At 53.1% G+C, this 27,818-nt stretch overlaps 1 protein-coding gene across 3 annotated transcripts; it reads left to right on the plus strand.

The window, feature by feature from the left end:
• The first annotated feature begins 748 nt into the window (after nucleotides 1-748).
• Nucleotides 749-27,581, plus strand: KIAA1522 (KIAA1522 ortholog). Of its 3 annotated transcripts, none has more exons than XM_016150483.2 (7): nucleotides 749-1,324; nucleotides 21,009-21,179; nucleotides 21,263-21,318; nucleotides 21,615-21,735; nucleotides 22,321-22,437; nucleotides 22,528-25,095; nucleotides 25,500-27,581. In XM_016150483.2, exons 1-7 carry the CDS (start codon nucleotides 1,090-1,092, stop codon nucleotides 25,520-25,522), a joined length of 3,291 nt encoding a protein of 1,096 aa, XP_016005969.2. In that variant the 5' UTR covers nucleotides 749-1,089; the 3' UTR covers nucleotides 25,523-27,581. The 3 variants fall into 3 exon arrangements, with proteins under 3 accessions (XP_016005969.2, XP_016005968.2, XP_016005972.2); XM_016150482.2 differs by lacking the exon at nucleotides 749-1,324 and adding an exon at nucleotides 10,145-10,310; XM_016150486.2 differs by lacking the exon at nucleotides 749-1,324 and adding an exon at nucleotides 15,284-19,035.
• The last annotated feature ends 237 nt before the right edge of the window (nucleotides 27,582-27,818 follow it).

Below are 27,818 nucleotides of genomic sequence, written 5' to 3' on the forward strand. Positions count from 1 at the left end.
GGGAGGTAGACAGGGTAAAGGGAGTTAAATATGTGGTGAGAGAAAGAAACCTAACTATGGGAGGTGAACACACAGTGTACATATATATATGCCTTATTGTTAAAGTGTACAGCTGAAACTTTTTGGATTCCTTGAACCAATATCACCATAAAAATAAATTAATCAAAAAATAATAATAATAAACTTGTATGTCAAAAAAGAAAAAAGAAAGAAGCAAAAACCAAAAAACAAAAAACGGAGGCAGGGCTCTCCTCATCCCAGCTACCCAAAAGTGAAGCAGGAGCCCAGGAGGCCTGGGAGCCAGGTGCATACTTAGGATTGTTGGAAGTTTGGGGAAGGGGTGGTGAGGGTGGGAAAAGCGGCAAAGAAGACGTGACTCCTAACAACCAGATTGGGAGAGGAAAGCCCCACTGTGGGTCACAGGCCTTAGGCGTGGCTCAGCCTTGTCTGTAGAGCACAACCTCCAATACTGTCCCGGTCCTGGAAAGAATTCTCAGAATTCCCTTATTCCAAGTAAAGAATTCCATAATCCCCCATCTCTTCCTGGACCAAACTCAGGGTACCAGCTCTCTTGGGGTCCTGCCCCAGCATTTCTCTTCCCTTTCCCTGGGCGCCCTCCTCCTCCAACAGCTGCCAGGGCCTCCCTCTAGTTAACCGAGTACCCTTTGGTGGCTCCGCCGGGACAGAACCTCAGGACCGCCCCCTCCAGACCCGCCCCGCGACCCCGCCCTCTCGGTCCTGGGCAGTCCACGCGACTCCGGGGGCCCTGGGCCACCGGCTTTCGGCCTCCCTAGCCCAGAAGCGCCCAGGCCGTAGCAGCGGGACCGCGGGTGGCGGGGAGGGGCAGCCGGCAGCGCCGCTCCCGCCCCGCGGCCGCTCCCTCTCCCGGCTCCTTCCCTCCGAGCGGCCCCGCGCCCCGCCCGCCGCCGGCCGCCCGCCGCCCCTCCCGCCGCCCGCTCCTCGCTCGCTCGGCCTCCGCCGCCCAAACTTTTCTCCCGGCGCGTCTCCCGCGGCGGCCGCCCGCCTGCCTAGCGCATGGGCGCCGCGCCGCAGGGGGCCTGACCAGCCGCCAGGTCCGCGGGCCGCGCCATGGCTGCCCGCGAGCCCCCCGCCGCACCTGCGGCAGATGAGCCGGGGGGCCCGGGCGGCCCCCCGCGCAGAAAGAAGTCCCGCTCCGGCGCGTCCGGCCTCCGCCGCGCCTTCAACTGGCTGCGGGGCAAGCGGCGCAAGAAGAAGGCGGCGGGGGCGGAGGGTACCGAACCTGCCGCCCTCCGGGCCAAGAAGGCGGACGACAAGGCCAAGAGGGCCAAGGGTAAAGGCCGAGGTAAGGTGCGGGGCACCTGGGTTGCGCGCCGGGCGGCGCCCAGGGTGCGGTTAGAGTGGCTCCCCTGGGGGTCCGCGGCTGTTTCGGGGGGAAGGGTGAGCCCCTAGGCGCTGGTGCTGGGGCAGCGAAGACCCTGAGTGGACCCAGTGGGCGCCTCCCCTCCAGCATTTCCTAGACCTGAGCCTTGTCCCGCTCTAGGGGGAGGAGACCCCCGGCTCGGGCTGGAATCTCCTGGCTTAAGCAGGAAGTGCTGGTATTCTGGCTCTTGGGACGGTGAGGCAAGCCGCCATCCCCCAGGCTCACCCAGGTTTTGCCCTCTGCTGAGTCAGGGGGTCAGAGATTGACTCTGGCCTGGGGCCAATGGGAGAGGCAAGTGGCTCTGCGTCTCTGGTGGGGGGTCTCTCTGGATCTGAAAGATCAATGCATTCAAAAGGTGTTTCAGCTGGCTAGATAGATTTGGGTTTTGAGTTCCACAAAGGACCCAACATGGAGCATAGTCTGTTTTAAGTTCTTAAGTGTTAGCTTTTCCCACCTGGTCCCTCTCACCACTCGCTTGGGCCAAACTGCAAACATCCACCTTTTGGGGTGGTGCGCTCACCGGTGTGAACCAACCGCCCCTCCCCTTCACTCCTTCCCCCAGTCCTGTTAGAAACATGCCAGTGTTGGATGTGTGCTTAGAGATGGGGGAAACTGAGGCCCAAGTTAAAGGAGGGGCTGTACCTGGGCTGGGGTGGGTACTTAAAATACAACAGCTAATTCCCTGTCTCTGGGCTCCCCCTGGCCTGATGGATGGCAGCCAGAGGGGAGGCTGACTTGGTCCATATGTGCTGGGGTTTCTTTTCTTTTGACCACTTGCTTGGTTCTTCCCTCATTTCCCACTCTGTTTTTGTCGCCGGCCCATTTGAAGGAGAGGTTATGAGTCTCTGCAAGAGGGTGGGGCTCCCTTGGGGCTTGCCATGCTCAGAAGTCCACCTTTACTATGCTCCTGCTGCCATGCTTGAAATGAGGAAATGGCGGTGTGTGCGGGCCCATCCCATTCTGCCTGTGTTTACCTTCCCAGTGTCCTTTTTAACCCGCCTCCTCTGGAGGCGAATTAAAGGAACCTTTAGGGATCAGGAAGAGGGTGAAAAGCCTCTTGTGTGATTGCATCCGGCCTCATCTTCCTTTTGGATAAGGGCCCTGCTCCCCTGCAGCTCAGCCACAAACAGAAGTAGGGTGCTGGGATGGCTGGGCTAGGCCTCCCGTGGAGGCTTTGGGTGAGGGCTGTTTCCAAGGGCTCTGCAGTCCCAACAGGACCTGGGGTCTGTCCCAGAGTTGCACCACTGGGATTCAGTTTGAAGTTTCCCTATCTCACTCAAGAGAGCATGGGTCAGAATTGCAGCAGGATGGATGGATGGATTGTGGTCAGACTGTTAGGACTGGAGATAGGAGACTAGTGGTGTACCTCATGGCACCGGACCCTTTTCCCCTGGGAGACCAGCCTGGAAGCAGGCAGAGGATGGAAAAGCTGATCTGTAGGCCCCTGCTCCAACAGCTTGGATTAGAGGTCATTGGGTCAGTGGCCAGGCCTCTCCTTGCTTTATATTCTGGTATCAGGTAGCACTGGGCTTTCTGGGCAGTAGGTCAGCCTGATTTGAGCCCACGTGCAGAAAACACCTCCCCTGCCCCTGGCTGTTGTTTCCACAGGTCTGGGGGTGGCCCCAGGTACGACTGGAGGAAGTCCTGCTCCCTTTTGCTCCAACCTCCTATTATTCCAATTGTTTCCATGTCACTTGCCTGGCTTTACTTCTTTTCTGTTTATTAAGAGAAATAAATCTGATCTCTTTAATCTCCATTGGCACCACTGGTCAGGAAGGGGAAGCCCAAAGAAGGCTTAACTCTTTCTGGGGAATATATTCAAACAGAGAGTGAGGGAGATGGGGAGGAGGGATATACAGAAAATTCCTGGAGGGTCAAGGGCCTTTGTTGAGAAGGTCATTATCTTCTCTATCCCAACATCTGAACTAAGGACCCAGGGTTGCAAGTCTTGGCTCTGCTAATCTGATTTCCCTACATTAACATGGGAAAACTGAATTTAGATTAGAATTTTAAGCACATGTCTTCCAGGACCCTCTTTGCTCCCTTTACTGTCCTGCATAGACTTAGAAAGAAAAGAGAGGACATCTGATATTTATTTATTTATTCTGTATGTGCCAGGAGCCTTGTATCCATTAGCTCGTTTCAGCCCATTTGCAGATGAAAAAATTGAGGCCCAGGAACAGTGATTGATTTGCTCAAACTGGAGTTTGAACTCAAATTATCTGCCTCCAAATTGGTGCAGTTGTCACGGCTCTCTTAAGGACAAAGACCAGTGGGTGTGTAAGGCTTAAAGATCTCATCCAGCTCATTCTACAGATGAGAAAAGGCCCAGAGAGAAGTGAGGGAACTTAATAGAGTGGGAAGAGTATCCGAGTTAGGCAGATGAGAGTTCAGATCCACTCTGCTGCTAGCAAACCCCGTGACATTAGGCAAGCAACTTCCCGTTCCTCACTGATTCCATTACTGTCTCAGAAAAGAGAGGGGACCTCACAGGAGTGACCCTCTGGCTGGACATTACCTTGATGGGTCTGTGACCTTTCTATTTCTCCAAGATTCTCACAAGGGAGGATGTGGAAATTATATAAAAGTGAAGACACCATAGGAATGGCAGGGATTGCTATTACTATGTTTATAAGTTTAAGCATTCTGCGGACCCAGTCTGGAAGGAAGAGGCTCTGAAGCCAACAGGACAACTCTGCTGCCCTGGTCTGCTCCTCTTAGGCCACGAGACACCAGCAGGTTATTAACTCCTCCGAACTTCAATTTCCTTATCTGTAAAATAAGGATGATAAATCTGGGCTTTACAGGGGTGTTTCAAGGATCAAATTAGATAACAGACATGAACATGCTTCATGAAGTATGGAGCATGGTCCAGACAGTAGCAAGTTTCTGCATTTGTGATGCTAAGGACTTGACATTAGCTAAGTTCATCATGATCATATTTGCAAAACAACTCACTTGGTTACACCTCTGATACCTGTGGTGATGATTACTGGGTGGGTGGGGGGAGATCCACAGAAGATGGAGTCTTACCCTTGTCCAACAGGAGGACACAGGCATAAGTAAAGGTAAACAAACAAACGAAAATCCATATTTCAAGAAGTCTCAGCTGGACTCTAGTCCATTGTGGAGAGGAAGTATTTCTGGGCCAGATGCCAGAATTGGAATCCAATAATCAGGGGAGGCTTTCTGGAAGAGGTGAGCAGGGTGTAGAAGGAAGGCAGGGTGCTGGCTAATCTGAAGGAGGAGAGAAGTAACATGAAGGCTGCTATGTGCCAGACCGTGGCCAGGCATTTTTATGAGTGTTTCCCCTGCCCTTACAACCTGGGAGGTGGGCAGTTATTACCACTTACAGGTGAGGAAATAGGTTTGGCAGGGGAAAATAAGTTGATTAGGGTCACTCAGGTTCATTCATTTGAAAAAGACATTCTTTACTACAGGGGTCCGCAACCCCGGAGTGGTGGACTGGTACTGGTCTGTGGCCTGTTAGGAAATGGGCTGCAGAGGAGGAGGTGAGTGGTAGGTAGCATGGCCGAAGCTTCATTTGTATTTGCAGCCGCTCCCCAGCACTAGCATCACCCCTTCAGCTCCGCCTCAGATTATCAGGCATTAGATTTTCATAGGAGCCCCAGTCCCTCGTGCCAAAAAAGGTTGGGGACCTCTGCTTTACTATATAGTGTCAGACACTATTTACGGTGATGCAAATACCTGGGCCAAGACAGGCAAGGTCCCCACCTGCATGGAAGTGATGTTCACAGCATGGTAGTGACAGAAGCACTCAGTCTGCCACCAGATGCCATACTTTTAACAAAACAATATGAGGTTGGATGTGTTTCTGACTCTGGAGAGGAGTAACCGCTGTTGTCTTAGATAGGGATAGTTTTGGGGAAAGGAGTTTGTAGCCCTTGTGAAGCTTTCTTTTGGGGAGTGGGCAGTGGCTGGGGGTGGGAGTGCGGATGGCTCCTATACTGATAGTTAGAATTCAGGAGCCACCCTGCCAGGCCCAACAGATTTAACCCAGTGAACTCTGGTCACTTAGGGAGATCTGCCCTTGGTGTGGGGTTGTAGACACCTGAGATTGAGTTCTGTTCAGCTGTATGACCTGGGCCAAGTCCTGCCTCACTCTAGGCCAGACATGGCCTATCTTGACAAAGAGGATTTTATGGCTGCTGAGATACTTTCTAGTTCTAGAATTCTATGGGTTTGAGAATGAGCTGAAGGAGCAAGCTGATGGGAGTTAGAGGTATAGGGGTGGGAGCTATGTCCAGGAAAGGAGAGCCTACTTTTGCTCATGGAGAACACATTGAGACCCAGTGGCCTGGATGTCACAGGAAGGTGGATAAGGAGAGTGCAATGTAATAATGCTACCTCTCCCTGCTGAGGAAGGGGCCTGTATCATCCAATAGGAGAATGACCTCTATAGAGGAGTCTGGGTCCACCTCCTTCAGGCCCCTGTGCAGGGATGGACATTGTCTGTCTTGGGTCCAGATGGAAGAGGGAGCCTCGCTAGTATATTTTACAAATATTTATTAAGTATTTAATATTAGGTATAAGTACCTACTCTGTGCCAGACACTGTCTTGGGGATGAATGAGAGGCAAAGTCCCAGTCCTCGTGAACTTCACAATTTGAGGGGGGCAGAAACCAGGGTCAGGGAGGCAATTAAGGGTCAAAAAGTGTGACAAAGGAGGTAGCACAGTGATCCCCAGGGAGATCAGCGATGGCTTCCCTAAGGAGATGACATGTGAACTAAAATGGAAGGATTTGTAGAAGTTGGTGTTGAGGGATTTGCAGCCCTGGAATCAGGTAAGGCACCTGCTGGGGGCTGGGACCACCTGGCTGTTTGGGCCCTGTGGGGCACAAGAATTGCCATACCTCACTGTTCTGAACACTGAGGGTAGGAGCTAAGTTGACTGACTGACTGTCTTTTCCCTTCTGCCCTGCCCAGCACTAAGTGGCTTTGGGTGGTAGATGATATGGGCCCCCCTGGGATCCTAGACACTCAGAGTTGATGGCCTGAGATGTCAGAGGAAGCCCTCATAGCACATGCAGATGGGCAGCTAAGGACCAGAGGAGGAAGTGACTTGCTTAGGGTCATATACCCAGCCAACATTTGAGGCAGAACAGATGCCCACACCTGCCAGGCTGACCTCAGCTTCCCTACTCCTTTGTTTTGATTTCAGATGGAAAATCCCATCCCAGAGAGGTATCTCTAGTAGGGTTGGGATAAGATGAGCAGGAAGCTGAGGCCAAGAAGGCCTCCATCTCCGCCCTTATCTCTGATACCTTCCAGGGCCAGTTCCAGCTGCCTCTCCCTCTCCCTCCTTGTGGAGGCCCAGAATCTGCACCCATGGCACACACCCCAGCCTTCTCCTGGAAATCCCCTCAGGCTGGAGGGACCCTCCCCCCACTAATCTCACCCTCTCCTGTCCCTGAAGCAGGACTGCCAGCAAGGTTTGCTGAACTGGGGTGATTAAATCCTGTGGCCAGAAAAATCTACACTCTGTTGTCTGCAGAGGGCCAAGGGAGAGCCTCCCCTCACCCACCTGCCCCTTGGAAATCCCCCTTTCCCCAAACCCTGAAAGCTGTCTCAGCCGCTCCTGCCTGTCACATGCTGCTGAAAACTAATGAGAGGAGGCATTGTTTATTATGTGGGCCACAGTGAATGTGGTGGGGTGGGGAGAGCAGGTATACACACCTCCACCTTCCATCTGCAGACCTCTTGGCCCCTTGGCTGACTTGGGGAAGGAAGTAGATGGAGGCAGCTTCCTTGGGCAGGAGGGGGAAATCTCTACTTCCCCAATTATTATACTTCATTGTACTCTATGCTCTTGTGTCCACTGTCCTTGGGGGCTAGTTCATCAAAGGCTGTCAGCTCTACTCACAGGGTGCCTGGCTCTGTGCTTGACATAGAAGGGAGGCAGACAGCTCAGTTTGTAAAGAGTTTAAACCCCAAATCTTCTGGCAAAGTACATGATTCCCAGGAGGCTACTGGTGGGGTCTGTTCCAAGTAGGGCCTCCCGTCTGCTTAAGACACCCTCTTCTCCAAGTCTTTAGCCAGGTGAGGCCATCACCACCATTCTCTGAGAGGGTCACGAGGCACTCAAGCCCTGTGTTGTGGTCCTAAGAGTTCTGGTGCATACGCCTTAAATACCACCTACTTCTTCTCACCAGTCTTACCCCAGGTTCTCACATGCTCTTGGCTGTGGGCAGTTCTCTTCCTTCAGGATCCTGGAGTAAGCAAAGCCTTTGTAGTAAAAGAAAGTAAGACTGGAACAGTGCCCTGGACTCTCCTGCTCATGCTTCTTCACCTCCAATAGTACTTAAGTGCCATTATTTCCACCTCCACCAGCATGCAAGCCCCACCATCTCTACCTCCATCAGTGTCTGTTCAACACATATGGCACAACTACTATGTGCCGGACATTAGGCTGAACCTAGGCTTACTAAGAACTTGTCTTGAGACAACTAACTGCTGGGAGCCCTGAGCTGTAAACAGGTCTATATTAGCAGGCAGCATTGATGCCCATGGGAGTATGGAGAACTGAGCTAGGGGAGGAATGGGGGCAAGGAAAACTTCATGGAGGAGTAGACTGTGGAGCAGGGCCTTGAGGATAACAAGGAATATTCCAGGTAAAGGTAGAAGAGGAAGGAGTGTGTGTAAGTCTGGAGGTGTATACTGGGGAGTGACAAGCAGTTTTGTGTAGCTGGAGCCCTGAGGATGAGATGGGTGTGGTTGGAGATGAGGTTGAACTGGTGGGTGGGGGCAGCTCCTGTACAGCCTCCTGTGATGGCCAAGGCACCTACTTACACAGACATCCTTCAAGGTCCTTTCCATACTTGCCCTCACTCAATTCATCCTGAAGGATTTAAACTTTATCCTTGAGTATTCTCTCTGTTCCTCCATACCATCTTTCTCCTTGTGGGCCTTGGTTTCTCCATCTGTAAATTAAGGAAATTGAGCTAGCAGATCTCTGAGGTCTTCCAGATTTGACACTAGGACACTCTTCTCTGTGCAAAGCAGAGAGCCTTGCACACACAGCTTGGTATATAATGTATGCTCAACAAGTATTTTCTGGATGGATGAACAAAATACAGACCCTCAGAGACTGCACTGTTGTCAGCCTCAGACTCTTAGCAAGAGATAGGCCTATAGGGGAGGAGATTGGCTCTGACTCTCCTATTTTGTAGGAAAGGAACAGGGTGTTCTGGAGCCACTGGGCATAAGAGGCAGCATGGTGTAGTGGAGGGGCTTGCCCAGGTGGCAGAAAGGATGAGCCATATGGGGATTAGAACTGAGGGCTCTGGACTCCCAGCCCAGCGCTCTCTCTGCTACACCATGCTGCCCCTAGTTGGAGAGACAGGGCAGAATGATGGTAAAGGAGAGTTATTGCCCAGACTGTGGGGCTCTGGGAAGGTCCCTGGGCACAAGGGTGCTTGTGGGGGCAGCCTGGCAGTTTGGAAGGCTTTCAGAAGAGGTGAAGTTTGGCCTGGGTTTTGAAAAACAAAGACTTTTATAAGGGGAGATGCGTGAAGGACATATAGATCTACAAATGCACACAGACATGGGTGGTTTTACATATGTTTACGCACTATACTTTCCATTACTTAAACTTATGCACGCGCACACACACATACAAATGTAGATATGGGCATACTCTCAATAAACATAATTGCAGTCATACGGATACACAAAAGCACATGCAATTACACAGTTTATAGATAAACATATTTACACTTACATTCACACAGGCAGACTGTTACCCACTCAAATACATAAAACCAGTGATAGCCAGTCACTTCGAGAGAGACAGTAACAATTATGTAGGCAGATACAGAAAAACACACATCTAGACATTTGAAATCAGACTCAGTGATATGGATATAGGCACACAGTCACACACAGATGATTATACAGAGAGGAACCCATATGTTCAGGGTCACAGATATATATACAGGTACTCAGCTACACAGCCCCATTCAAGTGCACAGCTACGAATGCCCAATTATATGCCTGCCTTCTAGGTCATGCAGGGGCATAAACTGGAGGGGTGGTACCATGGAGCAGCGGGTATTGCAGTCAGTCTGGGTTTGAGTCCTAGCCCTGTAGCTTAATGCTGTTTGACTTTGGGCTAGTCACGTGACTTTGTGGAACCTCAATTTTCCCATCTGTAAAATGGGGCTGATAAAAGTACCTACCTTACATAATTGCTTTGTGGATGAAATAATATATGAAAGCCGTTATCATAGTGCCTGGCACATAGTACGCACTATATAAAAGGGTGCTACTATTATTTTGAACACCATTACTACAGAAATACAGTCAGATCGATACATTTGTACACACAGGCACAGACAGGAGATACACACATAGACACGTGACACATGTCTATGTGGGCTCTAGCAGCAGCAGGGAACCGGACCCTGGTTGTCCGGAGCCTGGTTCCTGGTTATCCCGGTTCTACGGCAGTGCTCAGATAGGTGGCCTTTGGGCTAAGAGAGTGACCGACCCGCCAGCCCCACCTTTGGATAGGCCCTACCTTTCCCGGAGCGCTCTGGGCGGGGCGGCTCGGATGGTCGGTCTCCCAGGTTCTGGGGGGCGGAGCCTACGGGGTAGACGTCAGGTCCCGCCTCCCCGCCTGGCCCTCCCCTGGCCCGACCATTGGCCGCAGAGCCCGGGGGCGTGGCCTAGCTGGGGCTGGGGGCGTCTGCGGTGGCCGCCCGCGCGCGTCTCTCTGCCTGCCTCCCGGGGCTGCGGGCCCGGCGGCCGGGCTGGTTGGGCTGCGCTTGGGTTCCCGCGCCAGCTCTTGCGCCCGCCATGGGCAACTCACACCACAAGAGGAAGGCCCCCAGCTGCCCCCGGGCCCGCAGCTTCTGGCGGTTCGGGCGGTCCACGAAGCGGCCGGCAGGTAGGGGCTGGGGATGGGGGCGGGGCAGGCGGGGAGGAGGGTCTCCCTGCTGCAGCTGCAGCCGCCGCCACTGCTGCTGCCCCCTCCCGGGACTTGGCCGGTGTGTGTGGAGTGCCGGGAATCCCCCGCACAGACCCCACTCCTTACATTCACACAGAGACAGACGTACATACCAATGCCCACGGGAGGCATATGTGTATGTTCACAATTTACACAGTCACACAACACCCACTCGGATGTACAGATATGCAGGCACAAAATCACATACACATTCACACTTACACCTTTGCTGTAGGATGCACAGATCCTGAGACACAGGTACATACGTGTATATATATGTATATGGTTTACACAGCCACTCGAACTACACCACACACGCAGAATCAGACACACAGTCGCACACACACAGCCATGTAGGTACAGTTCCCCAATGTGTTAGGTACACAGATGTACACACGAGTTCAAAACTGCACAACCAACCGGACTCAGACTTAGGCTGAAAAACAGACGCTAAGGCACTTACACACACACACACACACACACACACACACACACACACACACACACTCTTACAGTTGTTTCCCAGGCTTTAGCCCCCAACAGGCTGAAAGTTTGCAAAAGGGAGGGGAGAAAAAGGTGAAAGGAAGAAGCAGGAAGCCAGGGGCTGGAAGCTCAGGGCCACCTCCATCTGGCACGATCGGGAGTCGGACTGGTTCTCTGAGCTCCCTCCCCACCCCCACCCGCTCCGCCACTGCCTTTCCGTCCCCTTCCCCCCACCGCGGTCCCTGTGGTCGCTGCCGCATCTCCCCTCTTTCAGTGCAGCCACCGAGCTGGAACATAGCCTTCCCGGCGTGCTGCGGGATCCCTCCGCGGGTCACATTCCAACCTCCAAAGGGTGGGGGAGAATGGGGAAGGCCTCCCACCGCAGGGCTTGGAGACGGGATTCCTGGTTTCCCTCAGCCAGTGCGGCAGTTAAGGGTATTCCCCCAGAGTACCAAGGGGTGTTGGAGGAGGGGCTGTTGAGGGTGCCTGGTTCCCTCACCTGATGAATCCAGAGATGGGGTAGGGGTGGGCGGTGAATTCACCTCCCCTGCACCTCCACTTTCCCAGGAAGATACGGGGTCTCCAACACAGGCAGTTACCTGCTTGTCGTTGGGAGTGAGAATCAGGGAGAGGGTGGGGTGGGGGCTCTCTTCTGTAGTGGGAGAATCCACCCCTGTCTTCCTAGGATGGCCCACATTCCTAGAGGTTCTGAATTGAGCCTGATGATCTCATCCCTTCATGCAGGGGGACATAGAAAGAGCTTGGGCTATGAATTGGGGGTTCTGCATTCTCAGTGTGGCTGTGGTATGGGCTCTAGTGACCTCGAGCAGGTTGCTTTCACTTCTCTGGATCTCCCTGGCTCCCCGGGGGAAGGGGCTGTCTGTGAAATTAGGGGGGCTTAGCTTAGGTGACATCTTGGGACCCTTATAGTCTGGCTAGCCATTTTGTGGATAAAGAGACCGAGGTCTAGAGAACGTGGGCTTGCCCAAGGCCATTTGTCTGCTATAGTTTGAAGACAAATCATGATAATCTAATAATAATAGGAAAAGGGTTAATTAAGTTCTGAGGATTCCTCCAAAGGTGGGTTGATGAGAGACTCCAGGACTTTCCAGAAGACTCCTGGTCCCAGCAATCCTGAAATCCAGGCTCTGCTCAGCTGTCTTTCTTCTTGGGATGTGCACTGAGTGGGTGGGGCTGGGACTGGGGCTCTTCATCTGCTCTCCCATGGCCACTCTAATCTGATGGTTTCCTGAGAACCAACTGTGGGTCCAGACTTGTGACCATTTGCGGTGGGGAGAGAGAGATTAAGAGGGCTGTGTTTACAGTCTCCTGCGCACTGGCCCTGACAGAAGGGGCCCAGGGCTTTTAGCAGCCCTTGTGCTCTTCCAGTTCCTGCTGCAACTCAAGGGTCAACCAGGCTTTAAGGTGTTCCTATGAAACCAGTGCAGTGTCAAGGCAACACAGAAGTAAGTGTGGGGGCTAGGGACTATTCTAAGCCATATATCAAAAGGCTTTTAGGTTGGGGTCAGTTTTAGGAAACTGGGGAGATGGTCTTAATTTGGTCTTTGAAGTAACTGCAGGATTGAATTAGTCCTGAATTGTTGATTAAGTGTGAGAACAGGGCTAGGGTTGCATTTCATCTCAGGTATGGTGAGCAAAGGCATGGAGTTGAGACTTAGCATGGAGGTTGGAGAGAAAACGTAGTTGAGGCTCTTTCCTGGTGCCTGGGAGAAGTTCTGTTGTGAATGCAAACTTAAGTCCCTTTAGTTTTACTTTTACTGAGGATTCTAGAACCTCCCTGACCGCAAGTGTCACAGGCCCAGGTATGGGACTGGGGCTTGAGTACTTACTTATTCATTTGATTAGTCTGTGAGAGGATGAGGGAAAGTCAAGGCAAGCAGAAAGGGCTGGAGTTTATAGGCAATATGGAGCCAGTGCAGATGTTTGAGCAAGGGAGGAGCCCGTGAAAGTGGTGTTTTAAGAAGATGTCTCTGGGGTGGGGACAGGTGCAGGCAGGACAGGTTGGCAGGTGGGGTGGTGAGAGTGGAAGCTCAGAGAACAGCCAGCAAGCTGTTGCAGTAATTCAGGGAAGAGGTGATGAGGTGAGGGTTGGGGACAGGGTGGGGGCTGTAGGAGTGGAGAGGAGTGGCAGCTACAGAGACACTGTGGAGGAGGTAACAGAAGCGATAGGACCTGGGATTAATCAGATGTTGGTAGTAAGGGCCAGATAGGGCTGTGAAGTTTCTGTGCTTGAGACTGCTTAACTGGGGGATGATAGCAGAGATAACAGATAAAAATGAGGCCCTATGCTAGATCCTTTACATCAATTAGTTCATTTGTCCTTCCACAGCCTTACAAGCTAGAACCTATTTTTCCCATTTTACAGATGAGGAAGCTGGAGCTCAGAGAAGTGAAGCCACTTGTCCAAGGCCACTCAGCAAGGAGGTGGCTGAACCGTGCGTGATTCAAATCTAAGCTTGTCACATTCCAAAACCTGTGCCCTTAATCTTTTTAGGGATAGATGGGTTTCTTCTTATTATTGAAGAGCCTGCAAAGAAGGCCTGGGGCCTTGAGAGATTTGGTCTCTGGGGGGTACACAAGTGGAGGAAGCATTGTGGGGGCAGGTGGTTGAGGATTAAGCATGGAAACCTCAAGGGCTCTGAGAGGGAGCAGGTGGAAAGTGGGAGGGGAAACCGAGATCTAGGAAGGGTTGGTCCCATGGATCACTTACTCTTGGACCATGGGTGAAGAGTGAGAGTGAGGGTGGATTCCAGAGTCCTCCCCACTATTAGAAAGACATTGTAACCTGCTAGGGTTGTTTGGCCTTGGTTCACAGGAATCCTACCCAACCCTCCCTTCCCCAGGCCTCTGGGCACTTGGCCCTGGGCAGTTTGGGGGATTGGTGCAGGATGCGAATTGAGATCCCAGAGATCAACGTGCTGCCCCCCACCATTCCCGTGTATTGTCCTGTCAGGTTTATACATGGCCCTCTTCTAGGTAGGGTTTATCGTTACCACCTTGCAGAGAATATTGAGGGAATAACCAAGTCTTTGGTGGATGAGACCACACCTGGAATTCTTTTCGTCCCTGTCTCTGGCCCCGTAGCACAGAGCACCGAGGGTCTCTGGTAGAAGGCCTTATCCTCTTATCTCCGTCCCCTAGCTCTTTCCTATGTCTCCTCCCCCTTTCCTGGGTGGAGACTTCTGATCAACTATATGTCTGGACTTAACCTGTGGGAGCCCTGGGCTTCCCACTGTGGTCCTAGCGATCTGAAATAAGCTGAACTCCCTTGCTTCCCCAGACCCTGACTCAAAGTAAGGAACCACTGCCCTCCTTCTGGGGGCAAAAGCATACATGCCCCAGGCTCTTTAGAGATAATTTTTCCAACCCTCTCACCTCACAGATGAAGAAATCAAGGCCCAGAAAAGGGCAGTGCCTGGCTCAGGATCATGCTGCAATTGAGGGGCAGTGGGAGCTCAAACCTAGGGCTCTTGACTTCCGGGCAGGGGGTATATCTGGTCTGGGCTCAGAATTCCCTTCCTTCCCAAACATGGAGGTCAGGGCTGCCAGATAGAGCTAACTAAGTCACTGAGGACCTGATAGGGAGCTTATGTTAAGTGTCCCTTATCAGATCTTATCTTAATAATGGTCCTTAACTCCACTTGAGATTTGAAGAGAGCACTATGAGTGGGTGGGATAGGAGGCTCTGGTGGCATGAGAAAAATATGATTTTGCAGCTGGTCAGATGGCTCACATCCTGACTCTGCCCATTATTAGCTTTGTGACCTTGGGCAAGTCACTGACTCTGGGAAATACCTCTGTGATGCGGGGATTTAGTGAGACCACATGTATCTCAGTTGGTACTCTACACATGCTAGTTTATTATCTTTGTGTTGTAATTGGAGAGACAGAACGGCCTGAGAGGGCCCTTTACCTACCCCCACACTCTGAGAAACAGAAGCTCCCTCTAATGACACTTTGTGTTTACAGTCGGTTATGTGGCTTTAACTTTGCCAGGCACTCTGTGAAGTGGGTATTAGTCTCACCTTACAAATGAGGAGACTGAGGCCCAGAGAGACTGATGTACTTGTTCAAGGTCTGGAATCCAGACCTTCTCACTTCCAGCCTTTCCCTTTCCTGGCTTGTGATGGCTGAATATAGGTCTCTCTAGCATCTGTAATATGAGGATAATCATGCCTTAAGGAACAAAGGAAAGGGCTGTGGAAAGTCAGAATTGCACCCCGACCGAAAGAGATTATTATGTCATTATTGGGAGCAGATACTGACCCGGAAGCTCATTATTAATATTATTGTAGCTAATTTCTCCCTGTGCTACTGCTGGTTCCCCCAGGCGCCTGTGGGATGGGATCTTCCCTTCCCTATGCAACACCCCCCCCCCCACCCGCCAATATTTACCTTAGAACCGGCCTGTCAACTATGACCCTGTGAGGGTGGGGTTTCCTACTGAGGGAAGGAAGAGGGGGAGTTTACCCTTCTGCAGAGATATGGTGCAGGGCTCCCCATTTTGGGACAGGGGTCGATGCCTGCGGCTCCCCGTTATTCACTCAGATTTAGTAGTATCAAGGCGTTTGTAATGAGACCTAGGTTCAAATGTGGACTAGGCCACTTCCTGGTTGGATGACCTTGAGCAAGTCACTTTCCCTGGCCCGCCCTTGTGCTCTTGTAAAAAGGAAATGTCACACCAACCTCTCTAGTGTTGTACCAGACTGTAGAAGAAAAAGTATTTTGAGAGCTGTAAAGTGCCTCCACCTCAAAGCTTTTATTATGTTCACTTCCCTTTGTCTTGGCTCTAAGAGAATAAAATCTGCATATGCTCTGGGTTCTGTTTCCATGGGAAGGCCTTGGCCCCCTTAGGTCTTGGTTTGTCCATCAGTACACCAAAGGGTTGAGACGTAGGGCCTCTGAATACCCTGAACCCTAGCTTCTGGTCTGGCCAGCGGTAGTCAAACGAGGGGCAGGGAGGGGATTGCGGGTCAGATCTGGAGGGTTCCAGCTTCTGAGCAAGGCCACCTGGGCAGCTGTGCCCTCCCCCCTCATTCCTCTCCCCTGAGTCAGCTGTGGGCGCGTCGCTGCCCCCGCCCCTTGCTCTGGAATGGGGCAGGTTGAGGCCTCACCCCATGGAGGATGTTGCCAAGACAGTGCATGCGCATGCGCACAAACGCGTCCTTGGCCTTGCGAGAGCGGGGGTTCCCTCCCTGATTCCTCCCTGTCCCCAGGCTTAGGAAAGCCCCAGTGTGGTGGGTACACGTACCTTCCTTCATGTACACACAACCACCTGGCAGAGCCCTGTGTGAATCTGCAGTCTAGCCTGTGCATGAGGAGGACATGGACAAGGGTGGCCTGGGTGTGCTTTGTGGACCTGGTACTGAGAGTGTCCAATGGGACATTTTGGAGGTGTTTCTTACCTACCTAGCTAGTGGACTGGATCTGAGCTCACAGAACTTGCATGTGTGCTTCCTGGTGTGCCCTAAGTGTTGGAGGCGTGGCCAGGAGCAAGGTTTCTTCTCAGATCCAGGAAGCCTCCTCCCTTGGGCAGGTGGAGGAGGAGGGGAGGTTCAGGCTGCCCCTCTGGACTGCTGGAGCAGAAGGTCCTGGGACACGGACTCTTAAATGTGCCCTTGGGAAAGGTCTTTATATTTTCTGGGCTTGGGTTTCTTTCTGAGGTACCTGCCCTCCACCTGAGACTCCGGTTGCTGAGCCCCTCCCACAGGTGTGTAGACGTATGTCTTTGGTGGCCCAGAGAGGCCTCAGGCTCTGGCCAAGCTGTGGGTGGGTGGAGGGAGTGGTGTTGCTGGGGCAACCAAGCAGTTATCAGGAGTGAGAGCCCTGGATCTGGCTGGGGAATTTGCAGCTGTGTCCCTGACTCTCAGCCCTGGGCCTGGGACCTCGAGGAGCTGATGTGCCCCATTCCTGACTTAGGAGCTCAGCCCTTGTTTACCTGGTTAGGGGGAAGCTGAAGACTACTTTGGCCTGCATAGTTGAAGTCTCCAGTTTTGGAGCCAACCAGAGCTTGGGAAATCACCTAGCTCCCTGAGCCTCACAGTCCAGGAGAGTATCTTCCAGTACCTGCCTTAAAGAGCCGTCGTAAGATCCATGAGGGCAGAGATGTTTGCTTTCCACTAGCACCTGGCATGGTGCCTGGCATGAATGATTTAATCATTTTGCAAGTGTTAGTCTACTTCTTTTTCTTTTTGAGTGGGACTAATAAGAGGGGTGGATGAGTGAGTCTGGCCCAAGTGGAAGCGGGGAGGGAAGGGTGTGGTCAAGAAACCTTGAATTTGTGGCAATGATAGGGTCCCTCAGTCCTTCTGTAGAGGGTCGATCAGGTTGGTAGCTGATACAAGGGACAGAGCATGGCTTTTGAATGCAAATCGTCCTGAGGGCAAAAGCTACCCTGCCATTTACCAGCTTTATAATGCTTGCCCTCTCTGGCCTTCGTTTCCTCATCTGCAAAATGAGGATTAAAGTGCCTACTTCTTAAGACTGTTTAGATTTCAATGATTTGTGGATGTATACTATCCACCTCCATAGAAGTTTGTTTTCCGGACAGTGAGGGCTCCACTGTCTGCTTGAGTGGTCTCTGAGAGGTGAGGCAGGAAATGAGGAAGGGGCTGAAGAGGGGTCTTGCAGCGTGGGACCCACTGTGAATTCTTAGATACCTAGGGACTCAGAGAAAGGTGTTAGAGAGGGATGTCCTCGGGCAATTTTGGGGGACAGCACTTTATAGTTCACAGACTTTCTCTACCAGGGTCTCAGCTACACTTTTTGGAGTTGCCAGGGGATCTCTTCTAACACCATTACAACTCAGCTTACCTTCAGTACTACTGACCAACCTCCTGGGGCTCTGAATAAAATCCAGGCTCTGCCAAGGCCTATGGGGCCCTCTACCTGACCTGGCTCCTGGCCTCTCATCTCCTGCCTTTCTGTTCCATGCTCACCATATTCCAGCCACACTAGCTAATGTTCTGGAAAACCCACCACTCCTGTCTCAAGGTCTTCACACTTGCCTGTACTGGTGAACAAGATAAAGTCCTTTTACATTAACTGTAGCCCCCAGTACTAGCTTAGTAAATAAGGTGATTGAATGAATCAATAGAATAATCTTAAAAAGAAGAAGTATTGGCTTTTTTTCTTTATGGGGTCATGATGTGTGCGACAGAGCTGAATTTGAACCTGGACCTGACTTCTTCCAAGTGCTGCTCCCCTAACTGTCCTCACATCACCTATGAACAGTTTCTCTGCTAATTCTCTTCTCCCTGCCTGATGATCCAGCAGAGTCATTGAGTCACAGAGTCAGGCCAGTGAGAAGAATCCTGGGCTGGAGGAGCAGGAGGTGTGTGTTGAAGTTCTGCCTCTGCAATGTGACCTTGGAAGAGTTAGTTCACAATGCTTCTCTGATGTCACATTACCAAAGTGGGAAGAAAGTCCTTCGGCAAGTGTGGGGCTGAACATACACATGAGAGGTTGTTACCATCAGCCACTGTGATTCCACTCTGGGCATCTCCCTGGGCTGGCCCCCACCTCTCCAGGGGCCTCTGCCAATGGCCTTGCCATCCCCACAGGCCATCCTGGTCTTCTGCCTTGCTGTCCCATGCTCTGAGTTTCTTCCCCAGGGAATTACCCAGCACCAGACAGGAGGGCCTGAGGTGGGCACCATGCCAAGTCTAGTCTAGTCTAGTGGCTCTTCTACCTACCATGTGGCAGTTGGGAGCTCTGCCTTAGCTCTGGCTCCTGACTATTGAGAAAAGGACTTGGGGACATGGTTAGTGGTCTGCCCCAGGAATTGAGTATCTTCAGCCCTCCTAGTCGAACTGTCCACCAGAGCAGAGCACCCACACACTCCGGGCCTCAGTTTCCCTTTTAGAGTCAGAGGGTTCATGCCCCTGCGCTCCACTTGAGGGGCGGGGTCGATAGAGAGGCGGGACCAGCAGTGGAGAAGGTGGGAGGACCTGGAGAGCGGCCCCTCCCCCTCCTCTGCTTGGAGCCTACGCTCTGCAGTTTGGCTGGCGGGTGGTGGGCTCACATCTCTTACCGCTGGGTTGTGGTGAAGGCGTCGCCTGGCGTTTTGGAGAGGTCGGGGTAGGGACGGTGGCATCCGCAGTCATGGTGGTGTTCCTGGGCCGCCACCTCCCGGCGCTCCTCGGGCTCTTTAAGAAGAAGGGTAAGTGGGTGTGGCTGCGAGGTTTGGAGAGGAGGGATCCCCAACACTTCCATTTGCCAGACCCTTGGGTAGAATGGGGGATCAAGGCCAGGGAAGGGTAATGGGTGGGGGATGGGGCCCAGTAATCGGGCCAGACTCCTCTGTGCGCCGCTGTGCCTTTGTCCAGCCGCTTTGCCGCTGCCTTTGTCTGGGCCCTGCATGTGTTTGGGAGGATGGATCCAGGTGTCTCTGACCTTGAAACCTGCAGTCCTTGGGGGAGACTGCCTTCCTCCAGGGGTACTCACACTTTGCTGGGTACATCCCAACATCTCAGTTCTGAGAGGCAGGACATCCCCTCCCAGGTGTGTGTGTGGAAGGGACCTGGGAAGCAGATTAGAGGGGAAAGTAAAGCCTCTGGAAGTTGTGGAGCATGATCAGCGAATTCCTGTTTAGAGGCGTGGGGGTGGAGAAGTTTTGGAAGAAGGGGCCTGACCAACTTCCTTCTCCGAAGAACTGGGCTTTCAAGCCTGGATTAAGATGTGGGAGCCAGAGTTTATTGGAATTTTTGGGGGTCAGAGGGTCTCCAGTTTGATTGTGATCCAGGAGTCCCCTCTGAGACCCTGGAATTTAGTCCTGGAGTTTAGTCTGACTCTTGATTTGCTTGGTGACCTTAGGCAAGACCTTTTCTCTTTGAGCATGTTTCCTGATTTATAAAATTGGGATTACGAGAGATGATCACTGAGAGACCTCCTAGCCCTGATCTTGTGGGAGTCCTGCAGATTCCCAGGGCAGGAGCTGGCTGTCAAAGAATAGGCTGAGGAGAGAGGAAAGGGCAACTGTCTGAACTTAAGATCCGGATCCCCGGGCGTGGCTCTTTAAAGGGCTCATTTTCCTGCTCCTCCTGCACAAGGTGTTGCCAAGGTCACATGACCCACCCAGTGCCTTTTTTTTTTTTTTTTTGCTTGTGTCGTGGGTTCTGTTTAAAGGGGCTAGGGCTGCAAAGTGCTGACACATCCCCTATTCCCAGGATTAGATGACCAACTTCCCCATGGGCGGGGCAGGTAACAGGATCCTTTGTAATGGATCCCTGGCTCTGTTGGGGGATGAGGGAGCAGGAGCAGGGGATTCCTGGGATAGGCTGGAGCTGCCTTGTCTGGGGGTAGAGGAGCCTTGGTCCCTCTTCTCCCATCCCCTGCCTAGCCTTCCACTAAGGGATAGCCCATGGGTGAGTAGGGGACCCAAGAGGCCATGTCCCTGGTTTGTCCTCCCCTGCCCCCTAAGACTTCCTGGGAATCTAGTTATGACCCCTGCTATCCCCCACCCCTCCCTAATGTCCCATGGTCTCCTCTGCCTGGGCCAAGGTGTATACAAAAAGGGTGTGTGTGTGTTTTCTGTAAAGTGAAGCTCAGGGTCTAGAGATAAGAGAAGTGTATTTGCCATGGGCTGTGCGTATACTGGCGTGTCTTACATGGGGCCCTGAATGATGTGTGGATACACAGTTGTGTGTATGTTTAGGTAATGTTTGTATTTGTGCAGACTAGGGGCTGTGGGTGTTGTGTATATACATGGAGTTAATGCTCTATGGGGGCTTCCATGTGCAGTGTGGTTACACAGATGTGTTTATACTTGGGTGCATTGTTTGTATATATACTGAAATCTGCAGGTGTGTATATAGACTGAAGCCTATGTTGCATGCACGTATGGTGGGCCTATGTGCCCTGGGCGAGGTGCCCTATGTGGGGCCCTTTCTGTGGTGTGAGTACTCAGGTCTGTATGCTTGGGTATAGTCTGAATGTGTACATGGCGCCCTGTGTGTATTGAGTGTGTACCCCAGAACTGTGGGTTGTGTGTACAGATTGGTGGAGTGGGCATTACATGTATGTGCAGGGGCCGTGTACAGTCTGGGGACTGTGACTGCCCTTGTTGTGGTGCCTGTGCATCCCCAGGGCAAGATGCCTTCAGGCCTCACTTCTCTTCCTCTTCCATCCCACTAGGCTCTGCCAAGGTTGAGAGCGACAAACGTCTAAGTGTAGGGCCTGGCCAGGGGCCAGGGTCTGTAGTGGATGAGCACCAGGACAATGTCTTCTTCCCCAGTGGGCGACCGCCTCACCTGGAAGAGCTGCACACGCAGGCCCAGGAGGGGCTCCGTTCCCTACAGCACCAAGGTGACTTTTCCCTCCCCTCCAGTGCTACTCTTAACTCCCAAGGTGAGAGGCCTAGCCCAACACACCTTTCTGGTATCTTCCAGAAAAACAAAAACTGAACAAGGGTGGCTGGGACCATGGAGACACCCAGAGCCTCCAGGTGAGCCCTGTCCTCAGCTCAGTCTGACTCTACTCTTCCTTCCCTGCTTGACCCCTGGCAAGTATGTTCCGAACTCTTCTGGATCTTAGCTTCCTTCCTGTATCCGGAATGGCTGGACTAGATGACACCTAAGGGCTAGTCCAGCTGTTGCCTGCTCAGTGCTAGGTGATGCTGGGGGCAGTCTGAGTAAGAAATTCCAGAGGGAAGCCCCGAAGAGGCAATAGTAAGCCCTACCCAGGCCTCTGAGGTGGTTCTGGGTTTGAGGCCAGGGCCTGATCCCCTTCTTCCCTCAACAGTCCTCTCGGATGGGGCCGGATGAAGATAGCATCTCCTTCTGCAGCCAGACCACATCGTATACTGAGAGCTCCACAGCAGAGGATGCTCTCTCCATCCGCTCGGAGATGATCCAGCGCAAAGGTGTCTGCTCCCCAGCTAGGATTTTTGGACAGGGGAGAGGGGTGGTGGGCACCATCTGGGTCTCAGCACCTGCAGCTCCCCCCTTTCCTCCTAATCTAGTGTTTCTCAAGGCTCTGCAAATCAGTGAATTCAGGAAACATAGTACCCTGTGTCCTCTGGGAGAGTCATGATGCACAGTAACTGCAAAGCAGGACAATTAAGTGAGGAAACCTGGGTTTGAGCCTGGTATTGCTACATATCAGCTGTGTGACCTTGGCCCAACCCTTAACCTCTCTGAGCTTCTGTTTGATGTTCTGTAAAAATCAGGACAAGAGTACTTACATTATTGGAATGCATGCCAAGCGTTTAGCATGCTAACACATAATAAGTGTTCACTGAATGGAAATTATCATTATTGACCTAGTAAAGCCTTCTAGAAGTCTTAAAGAAGAAATGTTTAGCTTTGTTTAACCTAGTTTTGTCTACGCCTACTTGACTATGGAAATCTTTTTTTGCAGAGCTCTTATTAATATTTTACAAAAGTATTGCTCTGCAGAATGTCCTGAGACCTGCTCTAACAGTTTTCTCCCCTGGAATGACCCCTAGGCTCCACCTTCCGACCCCATGACTCATTTCCCAAATCATCTGGAAAGTCAGGGCGGCGTCGGAGGGAACGGCGGAGCACGGTGCTTGGACTGCCTCAGCACGTGCAGAAGGAACTCGGTGAGCCCTGGGTTAGGGGGGTGGCAGCGGTGGGTGGGTAGTGCTGACTAGCCCCTCTGCTGATGCCCATGTCCTCCCTGTCCATTCCAGGCCTGCGGAATGAGCGGGAGGCCCCAGGTACTCCTCGGCCTCCTGGTCCACGGGATGCTGTACGAATTCCCACAGTGGACGGCCGCCCGGCGGGCCTGGCCTCGGGAACAGGGGTCCGGGTATCCTTGCAGGTGCTGGAGGCAGAGGCAGAGGCTGGGGCCAAAGCAGAGGCCATGCTGCAGCGCCACATCAATCGCGTCTACCGGGATGACACCTTTGTTGGCCGGTCCACGGGCGCCCAGGCCCCATCAACGACCCGGCCCATGTCCCTAGCAGTACCTGGATTAACAGGAGGGGCAGGGCCTCCAGAGCCCCTGAGCCCAGCTATGTCCATCTCACCCCAGGCCACCTACTTGTCGAAACTGATCCCACACGCTGTGCTGCCGCCCACAGTGGACGTGGTGGCCCTGGGCCGCCGCAGCCTACGCACACTGAGCCGCTGCAGCCTGCTCTCAGCCAGCCCGGCCTCCGTCCGCTCACTGGGCCGCTTCTCCTCAGCTTCCAGCCCACAGCCCCGCAGCCGCCACCCTTCCTCTTCCAGTGACACCTGGAGCCACTCTCAGTCCTCCGACACCATCGTGTCTGATGGCTCCACTCTCTCTTCTAAGGGTGGCTCTGAGGGCCGGCCAGAGGGCTCTGTGGTTAGCAATAGTGGGGCACTCCCTCCTCAGGGCGGCAGCGGGAGGGGCTCTCCCAGTGGGGGCAGCACTGCTGAGGCCTCGGACACTGTCAGCATTCGAAGCAGTGGGCAGTTGTCCGGCCGGAGTGTGTCCCTACGTAAGCTGAAGCGGCCCCCACCACCTCCCTGCCGGACCTACTCGCTCCGTCAGCGGGGCTCAGCAGCCCCTGATGGGCCCTTGGGGTTGCCGCCCAAGCCGGAGCGGAAGCAGCAGCCACAGCTGCCTCGGCCTCCCACCACTGGTGGGTCAGAAGGGATAGGAGCAGCACCCTATCCATCCAACTCAGCAGGCAGCTGGGTGCCTGGCTTGTCTCCGAGTGGTTCCCGGCGTCCCCCACGCTCCCCAGAACGGACTCTCTCACCCTCCAGTGGATACTCAAGCCAAAGTGGTACCCCTACTCTCCCTCCCAAGGGTCTAGCAGGAGCACCTGCTTCCCCAGGCAAGGTCCAACCCCCTAAACCAGAGCGCGTCACCTCCCTCCGAACTCCTGGGACCTCTGTCTCCTCCTCCCTCACATCTCTGTGTTCCTCCTCTTCTGACCCAGCCCCCTCAGATCGTTCTGGTTCACAGATGGCGACCACCTCAGGTGACAGGTTTGTCATACCTCCTCACCCCAAGGTGCTTGCCCCCTTCTCTCCACCTCCCTCCAAGCCCAAGAGTTCTAACCAAGCTGCCCCTGCTCCGGCTGCCCCTACTGTGGTCCCCGGGCCCATCTCTGCCACTGATGCCAGTCCCAAGTCCCCTCCGACTCCACAGACATACTTGACCCCACCACAGGAGTCTCCCATTCCCTCTAAAGACCGGTCACCCCCACCATCCCCGCCCCCATCTTACCATCCACCCCCACCACCCACTAAGAAGCCAGAGGTGGTTGAAGAGGCCCCATCTGCCCCACAGACTGCTGAGGAGCCCCTCCAAGATCCCAGCTGGCCCCCACCCCCGCCTCCTGCACCTGAAGAGCAGGACCTGTCTATGGCTGACTTCCCCCCACCAGAGGAGGCCTTTTTCTCTGTGACTGGCCCTGAGCCTGCAGGTCCTTCAGAACTCCCGGCCCCTGTCAGCTCCCTGGCTGCTTCCCCCTCCTCAGCTGTTTCTCCCCACAGCCAACCCCATGATACCACAGACCCTCCAGCTCCACCAGCCCTACCTGCTGGTTCTGTCACAGGGTTTCTGGCCAAGCTCCCTCAGAAGGAACCAGTGAGCTGCAGCAAGGGCAATGGGGTTCCCAGGGAGGATGCTAGTGCACCCCTGGTTACGCCCTCACTCCTGCAGATGGTTCGGCTGCGTTCTGTGGGTGCTCCCACAGTGGCTCCAACCCCAGCAACGGTGCCATCAGCCCCCCAGAAGCCACTACGAAGGGCCCTGTCAGGGCGGGCGAGCCCAGCACCTGCCCCTTCCTCAGGGCTTCATGCTGCCGTCCGACTCAAGGCCTCGAGTCTGGCTGCCAACGAGGGCCCTGTGAGTGTCCAGCCTAATGGGCCGTCTGAACCAGAGCCACAGCCACGGTCTCCCCAGTCCCCTGCCTCTACGGCTAGCTTCATCTTCTCCAAGGGCACTAAGAAGCTGCAGCTGGAGCGGCCCGTGTCCCCTGAGAACCAGGCTGACCTCCAGCGGAATCTGGTAGCTGAACTTCGGAGCATCTCGGAGCAGCGGCCACTCCAGGGCCCAAAGAAGCCACCTAAGGCTCCCCCACCTGTGGCCCGCAAGCCTTCTGTGGGAGTACCCCCCTCCACCTCACCCAGCTTTTCTCGGGCTGAGCCCCTTACTGCTCCTCCCACCAATGGGCTCCCTCATGCTGAGGACAGGACTAAGGGGGAGCCATCGGAGAATGGAGGTGTCATGCAGCTGGTGGGCCTAGAGGAGCAGAAGCTGGGTCCGCCTGGCTCAGGTACAGTGGGCAGTGATGGGGGGTGGGTCCAGTTGCTGGTGATGGGAATAGGTGTCTAAGTTTCACCATAAGGGATTTGCTCTTGGGTCTTTTAAGACTTTTTGGCCTCAGGATGCCTGGGAAGGGTGAACGGTCACTCTTGAACTACAGTGAAGGAGCTTTGGTGTCAGAACTACTGAGTTTGAATTACAACTTTGCCATTTAAATGTATATCTGTAGCTTTAGGCTCCTCACTGTCAAATGTAGGGCAATGATGCCTGTATTATGGTTTCAGAGGTAATGTTTGTGAAGTGTCTAGCTCAGTGCTGCTGGTATGGTCAATAAATTGAGGGGGTGAGGTGAGGATGTTCTTTGGGCTCTCACTGGCCAGGACCACCCTTGCTGAATGTGCTTTTTTCCTACAGACCCACAGAAAGAGCTGGTCTGACCACCAGGCACCTCACTGGTACTGCTGACCCATCCCAGGAATATAATCTCAGGGACCTGAGCAGCTCCAAGGATGAGAGGATACGGCAGACACTTAACCTAATAGAGAGGATGCCTGCAGCCTTAACCTCCACGGCCTTCGATATTTATGCAAGCCTGGTGTTGACCCTGTCCTCCAAGTCATCCAGCTCATGCCTTTTTCTGAATGGAGTCACCTCTGGAGGCTGCCACTTCAGTCTTGGCCTTAGCCTCATCTTGAAGGAGGTAGCCGGTGAGAGTGGGTGGTTGCGCCCCCTGCTGGCCCTGAGGCCCGCGTTCGGAGCAGAACACCTCAGTTTAGTTTTTTTTTTTTTTTCCCATGTCCAAATCATGCATACTGTAGTCCAGGATCAAAGCACTTTTGGAAAGGGGCTGCACATCCATCCTTCAGTGTCCATGACGCTGCATTCCAGGGGTCTGTTTACCTGGCAGCAGCATCAGTTTCCAGTAGCCATCCCTTAGCTGGGACCATCCCCTCTCCCCCATACAGTTTGCTCCTTAGTTTTTGGAGGTGGGCAAGTCATTGTATTCGCACAAGCTTCTCCAGGCTGGAGGCAGGAGCAAGGCTGTGGAGTTCCAAAGCACAAAAGGTACGGTGGGGGTTAACCTTCCTGTACCTCAACTTACCACCAACCACTCTCCTGCCTTGCAGTTCTGCTAGGTGCTCCATGCAGGGGACAAGTGGGAGACTGTCAGGACCCAAATGGGTGGGGGAAGAAAGAATCAGAGGGGAAGTCCACAGATTCTGTCCTCAGAAAGCAGAACAGTGCAGGGAGTCATCTCGGGGACACTTGGCAATGCCAAGTATCTGCCTCGTGATTCACCTGATAGGTTGGGGTGGGCAGGCACAGCGCTTAAGAGGCAGGAGCAGCCCATGGGCTGTGGCAAAGCTGTATCACTATCAGCTCGGCAGGGAGTACTGAGAAGGTGGACAGGGGAAGGTGTGGCAGGGGGAGAGCTTATTTGGGCAGTGAGCCCAGATCCGGCCCTGCAGAGTTCCTTCTCTGATGTTTCTCTTGTCTCGGTGCCTGTCCGTTCTGCAGCTGCCTTTCAGCACAGGTGGTTCCATTGGGAGGAGCTGATGCTGAATGACAAGGATGGGAAGCCAAAGGTGCATTCTATTCCAGACTCTTCCCTTGTCAGTGAAGGAGGCACCCAGTGCTCTGAGGGAGCAGGCTGGTTGGTTGCCCACTAGACATCAGCCTCTTCTACTGATCTCTCCTCCAGGAATTTTAACATTTTGCTTTCAGCCTGCTGGCTGAAGTAAACTGGCTTGCCCATTGTTCTCTGTGGCTTTACAGTGACTTGGGCTTGAGTCTGGCAAGGAACCTTGCTTCTGTTTTTCTTCCACCAAGGAGATTGATCCCCTCCCAGAAAAACAGCTGGGAACACGGGATGTGGTACGAGCCCAGGTTTTTCTGGTTCTCATTACCATCTTTCCCCTGTAGCTGTAAACCAATGTTCTTCTCTTGCCTTTTGGGTAATGGAGGACTGCAGGTACATGCTGCACCTGCTCAGTGACTTGGGGAAAGAAGATGGTCAGTAAGCATTGCTCTGCTCAGAGCTCCTGATCCAAACCCGCAGGAACGAGGACCGGGCCAAAGCCTCCATGAAACTAGGTCCTGGCAGCAGCCTTGGAGCTGCTGGAGGTGGAGGGAGTTTAATTTCTGTGTCTCTTTCCCTCCCTTCCCCTCTCAATTTACTCAAGCTCCTTTTTCCTCAGAATCTTCTGAGCTTATTTCTCCACTGGGTGAGATATTACAAAGAAGGGAGGATCTAGAAGAAGCAACCATTCTTTGTCCTCTGGGGTAAATGAGCTTGATCTAGTGCAAAAGGAGACACCAAAAGCCTCTGATTTTTAATTTCCATAAAAATGTTAGAGAAATATATATATATATTTCTTTAAACTTTTGAGTCTTTGATATGTCTGTACAATCCATTCCTTCTGCCCTGAAGCCTGAGTGAGACACATGAAAATGTTCTGTTTCATTCAAAGGTGTTAATTAAATGATTAAAACTTGGCTGTAGGTGTTGCTTCTTAATGGGAGAGGGACAAGGTGGTGGTCTTGGCACACATTTAGAAGGGCAAATGTTCAGCTTAAAGCATTGGATTTCAAAGTGGGTCTCTTCTGCTTACTACTGCCAAATGGAAAGTCACGTGTTCGTCCTCCATCTTCTGTGCCGCCCTCCCCCATCCCACCCGTTATAGGGTCAAAAGCCCCAGATACAAGCAGCCCCAGGCTGGGTGAGGGGCTCAG

Source organism: Rousettus aegyptiacus, unplaced genomic scaffold (genome assembly GCF_014176215.1).
Source record: "Rousettus aegyptiacus isolate mRouAeg1 unplaced genomic scaffold, mRouAeg1.p scaffold_m13_p_1, whole genome shotgun sequence".
Lineage (NCBI taxonomy): Eukaryota > Metazoa > Chordata > Mammalia > Chiroptera > Pteropodidae > Rousettus > Rousettus aegyptiacus.